Genomic DNA, 12523 nt, shown 5'->3' with positions numbered 1-12523 from the left:
GCGCTGGGAGGCGTGTGTGTCGCTTTAAAAGCTCCCTCCCGGCGCGCGGGGCCGGCCCCTTCCCTGACAGCGCCGAGGAGAGAGGAGCCGAGCAAGCCGGGCGGCCGTTGAGGGAGCCAGCGCCCGCCCGGGCGGCCAGTCCGGCGGGGGGCGGCGGGGCGGGCCGGGCCGGGGGCGGCCGGGGCGCGGGCGGCGCGGCGCTCGGGAAGCGGGCCCAGGCCCGCGGAGCCCGGCGGGGCAGGGCGGGGCGAGGCGGCCGAGGGAGGCCCAGCCCGACCCGGCGCCCGGTGGCCCCACCGGCACAACCGGGCGCCCGGGGACTGGCCAGGCTGCGAGCCGAGGGCCAGCGGGCGGGAGGCGGCGGAGCGGAGAGGAGGCTGCGAGCCCCGTGCGCCCCGGCCCGCCGGGCCCGCCGCGCGCTCCCTCCCCTCGTCTCGCCTCGCCTCCTCCTCTTGCTCTTCTCGCCTCCTCTCCTCCACCCGGCGCCGCTCCCGCCCGCGCCCGGCCGCCAGACCCAGCCCGGCCGGGCCCCCTGCCCCGTTCTCCCTCGGCCCGGCCCGGCGGGGACCTGGTCCCCGCGGCCAACACCGCCCCTCCCCCCGGGGCCCGGCGATTCCGGACCTTTCCGACCGTGGACTGAGCCGCGAGAGCGTTGTCGCCCCGGAGGACCCCGGGGCTAGACTGAGCGGACCCTCGCGGCCGCTCCGGACGCCGCAGGTGCCGGAGCGCGGTCATTCGGGGTCCGGGCTGAGCGCGCCCCGGGCGCCCACGGGTGCCAGCTCACTCCGGGCAGGGCAGGGCAGACCCCGGCAGAGACCGGAGCCGGCCGATCTGGACTGGACAGAGCGAATTCAGGACGGTGCCGAGCCCCGGGAATGCCGGGCGTGGGCTGAAGGGATCCCGGCGCCCTCCGATCCCTCAGACTTTGGCTTGCGTGCTGGGACCGGACCGGCGTCGCCTCGGTCGCCCTGTGCCCGGTTCACCTGTGGCCTCAGAGCTCCGGACCCGCCGGACCCTTACTCATTCCCCACCAGAGCCCGGCGGGGGTTGGGAGAGATTTTTCCCGGCCTCTTCCTTGGAGCGTGGAGGCCCCGCCCCCTCCCACCGTCCAGATGTCTCCAGTGGCGGCTCTGAGGACCTCCTTGAGGCCAAGGACCGAAGGGTCCGGAGAGAAAAGCCCGCCCTAGGGAGCCTTGGGGGCCCCCCAACCTCGCCTTGGGACTTGGCCCCCGACGCTGCGCGGAAGGAAGGCCAGTGCCCCCACTCCCCGCCTTGGTGAGTCCGGGAGCGGAGAGGGGGTTCTCACGGAAGGCGGGGCAGGGGAAGGGAAGATCCAGCGGGGAACGAGGGCACCCCGGGGGCACTAGGAGGGAGGATGGATGTCTGGAGAGGCCCTCCAGTGAACCAGCGGGGCCTGGCCTGACTGGGGTGGGGGGGCGTTGGGGAGAGCCAGGGCAGGGTGCCCCATCGCAGGCTGAGGACTTCGGCCTCTAAAGCAGGGGCTCCTGTTTTCCCTTTGGGGAGGGGCTGTGCTATAGAGCATCTGCCTCCATCATCCCTCCCTACAAAAAAAATAAATAAATAAAACCAATTCCCCAGCGAGCAAAGGTGCAGGCTGGGGTGAGGAGGAAGGCAGCAGCGTTGCCGGCGGGTGCTGCAACCTGGGAGGGCTGACGCCAGGCTCGCTCTCTCTGCAGGGGGCTGCCCTCCTCCAATCCGGCTCCCTTCCCAGAGCCACCCACATCTGGAGCCCCCTTCACATCCGGAAGACCCCAGCCACCATCCCTCTGCAGGTGTCAGTTGCATCTCGAGACCTCTGCCTTTGCAATTTCCTAGGAGTTGTGAGGGTATTACTGCTGCCTTCCGCCCATCCCAAGGGCATCTCTTACCCATAGTCCCTGCAGAGTCATCCCCCTGCCTCTGTGTCCAGCTCAGCATACCCACAGGCACTTCAAGTCCTAGAGGCCACTCCTGAGACCCAAGGCCCCTCCCCCTGCTCTCCTGTGTCCTCACCTTGACCCCCCTTGGTCAGACTCTGTCTCCCTCTGGGTGTCCCATTCCCCACCCAGAGGTAGAGGAGGTGGGGTGGCAGGGGGCAGGGGCTGGGTGAGGGCCACCCAGGGCCAGGGTGGGCTAGGGGGCCGTTAAGATGTGGAGCTCTGCCCAGCTGAGGGGGGCTCCGTGGAGGCAGACGCAGCGTGTGCCCGGCTGGGGGGAGTATGGGCAGGCCTGCAGCCACGTGGTAAAGGATGAACATTCGGGGCACCCCGGACCTCGGGCAGCCCAGTGACGACCCCAGCAGTGGTGGCGAGCGGGAGCGGATTCGACAGCGCATGAAGATGGTCATTGGGCAGCTGGAGGACATCCTGCGGGAGCTCAAGGAGGTGGCCAAGGAGCTAAGGGAGGTAAGTGAGGGGCCAGGCAGCCCCTAGACCGGTTTTCCTGGGCCTAGCCCAGGAAACGTACTCACACGTATGTGTTTAAGTGTGTGTGTGTGTGTGTGTGTGTGTGTGTGTGTGTGTGCGCGCGCGCTCAAAGCTGTGCGCACCTGGGTCACTGTGCTGGGTACTTCCTTCTCCTTGTTCTTCTTTCCCCAAATCTGCTTCGCTGAAGATCTCACCGTACCCCAGGGCTGGCGGGGCCTCAGTGATCCTGAGACTGCTTGGGCAGCGTGTTGTGGGCCCATGGTTCAGAGCCGCACGGTGCCCAGTAAGGACTGAATCCCACGGCATCCTCTTAGTGGAAGACATTCTTCTGGGACCCAAGCTGACCTTTGACCCCACCATCTGCCTCCCAGACTCTGACTGGCTTATAAAGGGCCCTGGGAGAGTGTGGATGGCTCTACTGAGGCAGTCCCCGCTGCTCAAGGCCCAGCTCAGAGCATTCCCCAGAGATCACACAGATACTTAGAACCCTTGATCCTGGAAAAATTAAAGCCAGCTATGTCTTCCCTGCCCTGAGGTGGGAATGGGTCTAGGGGCCTGCTAGTGGATATCAGTACATTGGCAGGGGCAGGAATCTCCTCTGAAGGTATGTATCCCCGTCCCACAGTTCTGAATGTTTTTTTGCCAAGGCTGAAAAGTCAGTGAGAGATCCTGGGATATGTGTCCCTCTCTGTCTCTCTAAGCGGAGCCCGGTTTAATTACTGCTTCCCACGTCACCAGGGTAATGAGGTACACATGTCCTCAGCCCTGCCCCCTGGGCTGTGTTCGAGCCCAACATGCATGACCAGCGTTCTGAGCCGCTGGCCTAAATCTGCCTGCTGGGTGCCATTATGCCAGCCAGGTGGGCTTTAGCCAAATTTCAACTCCTTGTAACCAGGGTCCCTGCAGAGATGGCAGGGAGAGTGATTGAACTGGAGTTATGGGCTTGAGCTCTCCCCAGCCAGCTGTGTGGGGAAGATGGGGGCGCTAGGAAGGCTGGGGAGAGGGGGTGATGGTGGACCAAATCCTGACTGGGAAAGTGGCATTCTAGCCTGGCCTGAGAGCCAAGGAGCAGAGGGTGTTGGAAGGGAGTCATGTTCGGAGTACAGGGGGTTGTGGAAATGCTGGGACAGAAGCAGGGGTTGGACAGGGCAGCCCCTCTGCCCAGAGGCAGCCTTATGGAGGAACGTACTAGGAAGTCCTTTCTCAGGAGGTGGGAATGGCTATTGCTGCAGGTAGAGAGGTGTGGTGCTTCTTCCCATGGACTGGGCTGGCCATGGTCTGGACTGAACATCTTTGAGAATACAGTTTGGAGGTCAAAGGTCAGATGCCCCTGAGCAACCCCTCCTCTCCCAACCTCATTGGTCCAGAGGACTACAGTTCCCTCTTTGACTCTCTCCACCCTCATCTTATTTCAGATGCTCTGTGGTTCTATCAGGACCATGGGAACTGTCCAGAGTCTCAGTCTTGGGCAGGGGCATGGGACCTATGCCCCAGCAAGCCTGCCCAGGAGCCAGGATTGACTCTAAGCCTGGGAGGCAGCTTCAATAAGCTCAGAGCCTACTCCCAACTGAGCCTCTTCCAGGCACCTGCCACCCCTCCCCAAATAGCCATCCAGAGCTTGAAGGCATTTCACAGGTCATCCAGACCATCCCTGTTTGTTTGCTGTTGAAGAAACTGAGGCCAGAGAGGGATAGGGGCTTGTCCAAGGTCACACAGCCTACCAGTGGCAGAACGAAGCCTAGAACTCAGGTTCCTGCTGCCTATTCTGGGGCTTCAGCAGGTGGGCTAATTGATATCTTTGCATTTTGACAGGGGTCTTCTAGAGGTGATACCTTATGCGCATGCTGTGATGCTCTGAGGAGCACCCTTTAGGGGTGAAGCAGGGAGCTCAGAAGTGCTAGGATTCATTTGCAGATCTTTTAGATGTCCCTTCCCAGCACACACACTCACCTACTCCCATGTCTCGAACAGCAGAGCTTCAGATTCCCAGGATTTGCAGCCTAGAGGCCTGAGCTAGGACAGGGAGAGATGAGTCCCCTCCCCCCACACACCCTGTAGGCCATGTGCCTCCACCCAAGACTTTGGCAGGTTGCTATGGCAACCAGAGTCTACCCCGTATGCCACAGCCTGCCCACTGCCAATGGCACCCAGCTGGGAGGGGTCACCAGGCCTCAGAGCTCCCCCATCCCCCAGGCAGGGTCTGGACATGGGGTGATGGGCAGAGGAAGTGTTGTAGAAAGCAGGTGAGGCTCTGGGAAGCCCAGACAGAAGAGTAGATGCCATAACTGACTTCCTGTTGGATGGGATTCGTCAGGAATGCGGTTACTGAGTGGGGGGCGCCAAGCTCTGGTTTGGAGTAAAGGGTTTCAGTCCCCCTGCTCCCTGGAACCTGCCATCTTGGTCCTCCACGGGGGCTGTAAAGCTGGATCTGTCAGGCGCTCCTTCTCAGTAGCTTAGTAAGGCATTTTCCCTTGGGGGTATGGATGGGCCCAAAGTCGAGAGGGTGGCAGACACTTTTCCCTCATCACACCCCACTCCCCGGGCAGTACCAGCTCAGGGCTCACCAATGGGGTTCTCATGCCAGGGTGCGCAAAGCACTTAGATGTGAAGACAAGATTCACGTGCAAGACTGCTGGGGAGCAGCACAGGATGCTTGATGAAGGAGCAAGGCCAGCAGAGAGGAAGGGCTTAGCTGTGTCCCCTCTGTCATTCTCCTCTCTCTGCTGCTCCCTTCCCCAGCCCCAGACACCACTGATCATGGCAGACTCTCCTTACCCTCTTGAGCGTACAGCCTGAAGTTCGTAGAAAGACGAGGGACACCAATGCACTCCCTTCCCAGGCCCCTGAGCCTCAGTCTGCTCCTCTGAGATGGGGATGACGATCATTCTCACCTCAGTGTGATCTTAGGGTTTCATCAGGGTCTGGCATGCGGTAAGGGGGCCAACACCTACTCACACCCCTAAAGGATTTGGAGTTTCCTGTCCCATACCTCCCCTACCCTTCCAAACCCCTGCTGCAGCTCTGCCATTGGCCTCCCAGGCGATGAGGAACAAGTTCTGTCCCATGAATGGGAAAAGTAGTTTAATGGACTAAGTGAGGTGAGGAATGTAAATGCTTTGAAAGCTAAAATTGTGCTGCAGAGGGATGTGACGGTCAATCATTAATTAGCCCTCATCTCTCCTAGGTTCCCCAATACTCCAGGATGCCAGGCCCATCCCGGCAGGCTCTCTAAGCTCCTCAGAATTCTGTGGCTCTTAATTTGGAGGCACAGCACAGCCTGCGGGCTAAGAGCATGGGCTCCACAGCCAGATGTCTCTGGTTCAAATCCAAGATCTGGCCCCTACCTAGCTGTGTGAACTTGGGAAAATTTCTTTACCTTTCTGTGCTTCTGTTTTCCCATGTAAATGAGGATAACACATTTTACACCCCCCACCCCACCCCCCAGCCCCAGGGTTGTTGTGAGAATTAAATGTGATATTATATATAAAGTACTTAGCACAGTGATGGGCACAAAACTCACTCCATATCTGTTAGATATTATTAATGAAATATTCTAGCACTGGCCAGCGCCTCACTCCGTGTATGGCTTTGTTCTTTTGGAGTCACATCAGCTTCTTAGCCATCATCAGGGAGGTCAAAGCCAGGACCCTGACCTCCTGGCTGGCACCATTTAGTACCTCCTGCATGCAGTAGGCAGTCCCATCCTCTTGTAGCAAGGAAAGGGAATAGAGAATGACAGTGATATGGGGATATGAAGGGGGTTTCCAATAAGACGGCTTTTGAACAGAGAACCAAAGGAAGTGAGGGTGGTATTTAGGGGATGAGCCTTCCTGGCAGTGGAAACAGCCTGTGCAAAGATCCTGGGGAAGAAATGGGCTCAGCGTGTTCAGGATCAGCAAGGAAGCCAGTGCAGCTGAAGTGGAGTGAACTAGGAGAAAAGCAGGAAGTCAAAGAGGGAGCAGGGAGTCAGATGACACAGAGCCCTCGCAGGCTACAGTGTGGAATTTGGATTTTGTCCTCAGTGAGAATCCCACACGCTCTCCAGGAATCTCCTGGTTGTGTTTCGGGGTGGGAGTCTGCCTCCCCGCTGCTCTCCCTGTTTCCTATCAACCGGGAGCCCCCAAGGCCAGGGATAAGGGGCTTGCCTTTGGCCTTTGAGCTTACCTTGAGCAGGTTCCTCCTTGGTTGTCCCCTCCCCAAGATACCGCTCAGCATGGAGGCTCAAAACCGTCTCTTGTGTTGATCGGCCGGTGTCTCTCACATCATCACTGACTCTTGAGTAGGACATAACTTAAGGGCACAGTTGCCCACCTAGGTCCGAACACCTCAGGAGGATGGAGGGGTGGGCACAAACATTTCACAGCCAGGGGCGGTGGTGGAGGATCCCTCCACCCAATTTTCATGGGGAGCAGGCCCGGTGGTGACTGTGCGGTCACCTCGGCAAGGCGCTGCATGTGAGGCGGCAAGGAAAGCCAAGGGCCGTTCAGGCATGAGATAAATGTGTTCCCGCCAGGAAGCAGCTGGAGCCGGAGAGGCTAGGGACCACAGAGCTGTGCCAAAGTGGGTCAGCTCCGTCACCCGCAGCTCAGCAAGAATTGTGCGGAGTTTTTCCTATTATTTTGTTTTTTCTCGCCTTCCTTTCCTCCCTTTTCCCTTTGCGTTCTCCTCCTCCAGACAGATTCAAGAAACTCCCCGACCAATTATGCCAACTTGCAGGATGAAAATCATGAATCACGCACGGTCAACTCGCTCCCCGCCACCCCTTCCCCAGCTCCACAGCCCTCCAGGAAGACAATAAATAACGTAATCAAGAATTAAAAAATAATCAGTGGTCATAAATAATGCAGAATCCCCAGTTATGTAACCAGCTGCCCGGGGAGCTGGGAGGGAGGGAAGGAGGTAGCAGCTTGTCAAGGGAGTTGAAGGGGCCAGAGGTGAAAGGGGAGGAGATAAACAGGTTCTGGGGCTCCCGGGTCCTCAGTCCTGGGGCCTTAGGGAACACAGACGTGCTTTCTTTGGAGAGGGGTCTCACCCACGGCTGGAGGGCGGGCTAGGGCGGGCAGTGTTGGAGTGTCCAGGCCCATGGAACTTTCTCTCGAAAAAGAAGCCCCAAGTGGTTTTATTAAGCCCTCTGTCTCAACTCATCCACTCATTGAAAAGCTATATTTGTAAAGAATGTGCTAATCCCTGTGCCAAACTTGGGATGCAATGGTGGGCAAGACAGATCCTGTCCTGCCCTTCATGGGGCTTCCTGTCTAGTGAGGAGAGAGACATCAACGACCTTATAACATCTGCACACAAAACGGTAGCAGTGATAACTACTGGAAAATAAGGAGAGGTGCAGGGTACTTTCAGGGCCTTTCACAGGGAACCTGTCCTCAACTGGGGGTCAGGGAAGACTTCCTTATGGAAGTGAGAGGGAACGAGTGGGAAAGAAAGAAGGCATTCCAGGTGCGGCCCAGAGGCACAAGTGAGCTCGGTGGAGTGAATTGGGCAGGTGAGGGGGCAGGCCTGGCAGGGAGGAGGCTGCTTGCTGGAGAGAACAGGGCCTGTGACCAGATTTGCTGTGGGGTTGTGTTTGGGAGGCTCAGGAGTTTGGGGAGCAGTGAAGTGCTGGAAGCAGAGAGGTGATGTGTTCCTGCAGGTTGATTAGGAAGTTCCCTGGGTGCAGCAGGAGCTGGACAGGAAGCGGCTGTCAGTGGGGAGACTGGATGGGTGCAGTGTTCGGGGCGGGGGGTGCAGCTGAGGCTGTGGCCAGGACAGAGGTTGTAGACACCCTTGGGACAGGGCCTGAGGCCCCCAGCAGGTTTTGCCACAGCCCTTAGCCCTGCCCTTCCTCTCTAGTGCTCACTCTTGCTCCCTGTAGAGCAGGTGATTCCCATCCTTGACCCCTGACTTCCAGTCTCAGCTCAGCCCCTTCTAGTCCCCGTCAGCAAGCACAATGGGAAGAGTGGTCTCAGCAGTGTCTCCAGTCCCTCCTGGCTTCAAGGTTCTATGGTTCTGTGATTTCTGTGGTTCCATTCTCTCTCTCCCCGTCTCTTTCCTTTTGTGTATATAATTATTTCCCTGCACTCCAAGACAATCCCAAATTACATGTAGGCAAAATGATTATTAAATCTCAGAGAGAAATCATAGATTTCAAGACAGCCAAAGCAGAGAGGTAGGTAGCCTGGGGCCTACCCTATTCCTGCCCTCCTAACCGGCCCCATGAAATGAGGCACCAGGGACGGGCAGCAGGGTTTGTGGACTGACCCGGGCCCTGCATACAATCTGGGTCCCCAGGCCCGGATGCAGAGCCCAGATTCTTAAGTGCTTGGCTGTGCGGACTCTGCAGTTTAAAGCACATTCCTATCTGTTGAATCCCCAACGTTTGGCGAGTAGAGGTGTGTCCTCCTATTTTACAGGGGAGGAAATGAGACATGGAGAGGGAAATCACCTGCCTCTCAAGTCTCTTAGCCAAGATGGGGCAGACTTGGGACTTGAGCCCAGACCTCCCTCCCTTCCTTCCCTCCACTCTCCCAGGATGGAAACAGAGAGGGGCATTCTAATGGAGAAGGGGAAGGGCCTGAACGTGAAGGCCTCCTGAGCAGGTGGCCGGCAAGGGCTTCTTGGGCGGGAAGAGTGTCCAGGCCTGAGACTCTAGGGCTCCTGCCCCGTGGACCCTGCATCTTCCTCACAGGGGATCAGGAGCCCAGCTTCGGGGCCTGGCCTGGCCACAGGAAACCCTGTGAGTTCACAGCCGAGTCATTTAACTCCAGATTCCTACCATCATCCTCCCACCCTCAGACAGCAGCAGACTCTCAGCAGCTTTGCTTGATCAGCGGAGTCTAATTAGAGCGTGTGGTTGTCCCAGGGGCACAGGGCCTCTCCCCAGGGCGGCCATGCCCTGGGGAGCTATTTTTCACCAGCTTAAATCCCCAGTCCCCTAGGCCAGTGGTCCTCAAAGTCTGTTCCTGGCACCAACAGCGGCAGCAGCAGCATCACCTGGAAGCTTGTTAGACGTGCACCTCTTGAGCCCCACTGGGACCTACTGAATCGGAAACTCTGGGGAGTTGATGCGCACCCGGGTTTGAGAGCCCCTACTCTAGGCCAGGGCTCCCACCAGCTCTCAGGTGGGGCTTGGGTTAAGCAAGGGTTTAAGGGGGATGCGAGCTTCTCTGAAGTCGGGGAGTCATTCTAGGGTGGGGGACTGGGGTGGTCAGACTGGAGGGGTAGAGCCCTATCCCCATTGCCTGTGCAAGCCCAGAAATCACGGCAGCACCTGAGCCGTGTGCGGTGTTGCAGGGCCGGCAGAGGCGGGAATCTCAGGTCCCCCGTGACTGGTGCCTCTGGTCCATCATCCCTAAATTCAGGAGATGATGATCTCGTGGGTGGAAAGCCTGACACACAGTAGGTGCTCAGAGATGGGAGATGATATCACTTTTATCACCAGAGCCCCCACAAAGCCCTTTTACTGCCTTCTCATTGTTCCTCAGGAAGCTCTGGTGAGGTTGGCAGGCCTGAGATTATCATACCCACTTGGTGGTGAGTGAAATTGAAGTCCAGAGAGGTTATGTGAGTTACTCAAAGACACAGAACATTTGATGTCTAAGCCGAATCAGGAGCCCAGGTGTCTTGACTCCCCCAGCTCTTCCATAGGCCTCAACCGAGTGTTCCTTCCATCCCTGGTCTGGGGCTGTGGGAAGTGGGCATCCCTAGGCATTGACACCCCAAAACAGCTTCTCAAGTCACTCCTCTACATACAAGAGTCCTAGAATCTCAGAGATGGAAGGAAGTTTGGAGATAAACTAGTCACCCAACTGCCCATTTACAGATTCAGAAACTGAGACCTAGAGAGGGAAAAGGACCGACCAGGTTGCCAGCGTCAGAGCTCCCAACTCCTGACGCAGTAGACGTCTCGCCGAGCCAGACTCCTCCTGACCCATCATCTTTGCCCTTGCTTTCCACTTGCACTTCGAGGCACTCACCACCCCGACTCCTTGCTGAACACCTAGCGCATCCCCGGACAGCAGTCATCTTCAGTAAACGTTTGTTGAATTAGGGACTTCATTAGTTAATGAATTAACTGACCTCTCTGACTCCAGGGAAAGAGCACTGGAGAGGGCTGGGAGCTAGCTCCTGGGCCTGATGACTCACTGCCTATGTCTTTGTCTCTGGGTCTCTTGGTCCCTCCGCTTTGCTTTTGTTGTTGTTGTTTTACTGGTTTGGATTTTGGCCTGAATCTCCTCTCCTCCCCTTGCTCTGTCCTCTCCCTATGTCTGACTGGGTCTCCCTTTCTGCCTCACTGTCTTCATCGCTGATGTCTGTGCTGACAGTGGCCTAGGCAAGGGTTGTCCTGAGGCAGGGCCTCCTGCATGAAACGGGGCTTCACCTCGTGCGGGGCAGGTGGGTGCAGTGACCTCTGTAGCCCCTGCGGGCACTTAACCAGCAGTTCTGGGCCCAGGATGGATGGTTTTCTTATCGCTTACCAAATAATGCTTGCTTTATCCCTTCCCCATCAAACCAGGACTGATCTTCACTCATCAAGAGGCAGGGAAGGGGAGGATGGAGGAGGCTCCAGGGCTATGTAGGGATGGGGTGGTAGAGACCCATGGGGGGCGCTCGCTGACCCACTGCAGGGGCTGGTCCAGGATGCTTCAGAAAGCCTGGGCAGAGCCTTCTTTGCAGTTACCATGTATCATTTCCTCTCCAAGGGTGGGTGGGCTGCTCATCCTACCACTGAGTGGCCTTGCTGGCGTCTCTCAGCTCTTTTTAAATGGCCCCCTGTCAACCAAAGGAAGATCAAGCTCTGAGCACCAGGGCTGCCCCCAGAAGAGCAGCTGGCTTTGGGGCAGAGGGACGTGTGAATGGACGGGGTGCAGGGCTGGAAGGCATCCCCCTTCCCCCAAAGGCACTGAGGAGTGGAACCAGGGGAATGGCCGGAACCAGCTCTGTTCACCCTGTCCAGTTTGGGCCCTCAACAGGGCAAACAAAGCGGTGACCTCAAGTCCAGTCGTGTCCCGTAGGGTCATCAGCAGGGGGGTGTAGTAGGGTGGGACGGGGCACACTCACACCTAGGTGGTGCTGGCCGCTGCCTGGCCCCTCTCACTCTCTCCTCTCCCCTTCCCCGGCCAGGTGGTGAGCCAGATCGATAAGCTAACCTCGGACTTTGACTTCGAACTGGAGCCGGATGACTGGACCACAGCCACCGTGAGCAGCACCTCCAGCAGCGACAAGGTGGGCGTGGGCGGCCCCTTTGACCTGGGCCACCTGGACTTTATGACAGCTGACATCCTCTCGGATAGCTGGGAGTTCTGCTCCTTCCTGGACATCTCCACCCCCTCAGACTCCGTGGACGGCCCCGAGTCGACCCGGCCAGGGGCTGGCCCTGACTACCGGCTCATGAATGGCAGCGTGCCCATCCCCAACGGGCCCCGGGTGGAGACCCCGGACTCCTCCAGCGAGGAGGCCTTCAGCGCTGGCCCTGTGAAGGGCCAGCTGCCCCAGCGGACCCCGGGCACACGGGAGAGGGTGCGATTCAGCGACAAAGTGCTCTACCATGCTCTATGCTGTGACGACGAGGAGGGGGACGGCGAGGAGGAGGTGGGCCTGTCCCCGGAGCCTCCCCACACAGAGGCCCACGCGGGCCCCCTCAAGCCCTCCCCGGCTCCCTACAAGCCGAGGCGCTCTCCACTGACTGGCCGCCGCTCAGACCCCACCTTGGCCCCCGAGCAGACCCGAAGGGTCACAAGAAACAGCAGCACCCAAACGGTGTCAGACAAGAGCACTCAGACGGTGCTGCCCTACATGGCCACCAGACAGAAAGCCAAGGGGAAAAACTAGGGGCCGGGGAGGGAGCCGGGGGGCGGTGGGCACATAGAGCTATAAATATATATATATTTAAACAAACGCAGTCATAATAAAATTTTAAAATGCTAAGGATCCGGCCCCACAGGCCCCAAAGCTTTCACAGAGCTCATCTTAGACACAGAGATGCCTACTCACCTCTTAGGTCTCAGGAAGTGTGGCCAGAACTACCCTCCCTACCTTCTCATGGCAGGGCTCCTGAAGAGGGTGTCCAAAAGTGTGTAGGTGAGGTGGGGAAGGTCTTACCTGGG

The 12523-nt window shown here is 58.3% G+C and overlaps 1 protein-coding gene across 1 annotated transcript; it reads left to right on the top strand.

Annotated features, from left to right (window-relative positions):
- The first annotated feature begins 213 nt into the window (after nt 1-213).
- On the top strand, nt 214-12314 carry INSYN1 (inhibitory synaptic factor 1). The gene is made up of 3 exons (XM_033851965.2): nt 214-1275; nt 1698-2405; nt 11541-12314. Exons 2-3 carry the CDS (start codon nt 2250-2252, stop codon nt 12246-12248), a joined length of 864 nt encoding a protein of 287 aa, XP_033707856.1. The 5' UTR covers nt 214-1275; nt 1698-2249; the 3' UTR covers nt 12249-12314.
- The last annotated feature ends 209 nt before the right edge of the window (nt 12315-12523 follow it).

This window comes from Tursiops truncatus, chromosome 2 (genome assembly GCF_011762595.2).
Source record: "Tursiops truncatus isolate mTurTru1 chromosome 2, mTurTru1.mat.Y, whole genome shotgun sequence".
Lineage (NCBI taxonomy): Eukaryota > Metazoa > Chordata > Mammalia > Artiodactyla > Delphinidae > Tursiops > Tursiops truncatus.
The sequence above is the reverse complement of the archived record's forward strand: the minus strand, read 5'-3'. Positions and strand labels throughout refer to the sequence as shown.

What these genes read in the sequence shown, in the direction of transcription:
- INSYN1 (XM_033851965.2), top strand. Translation starts at nt 2,250, where the DNA reads ATGAACATTCGGGGCACCCCGGACCTCGGGCAGCCCAGTGACGACCCC. An exon ending in TGGCCAAGGAGCTAAGGGAG is followed by an intron (nt 2,406 to 11,540) that starts GTAAGTGAGGGG and finishes TTCCCCGGCCAG; the next exon opens with GTGGTGAGCCAGATCGATAA.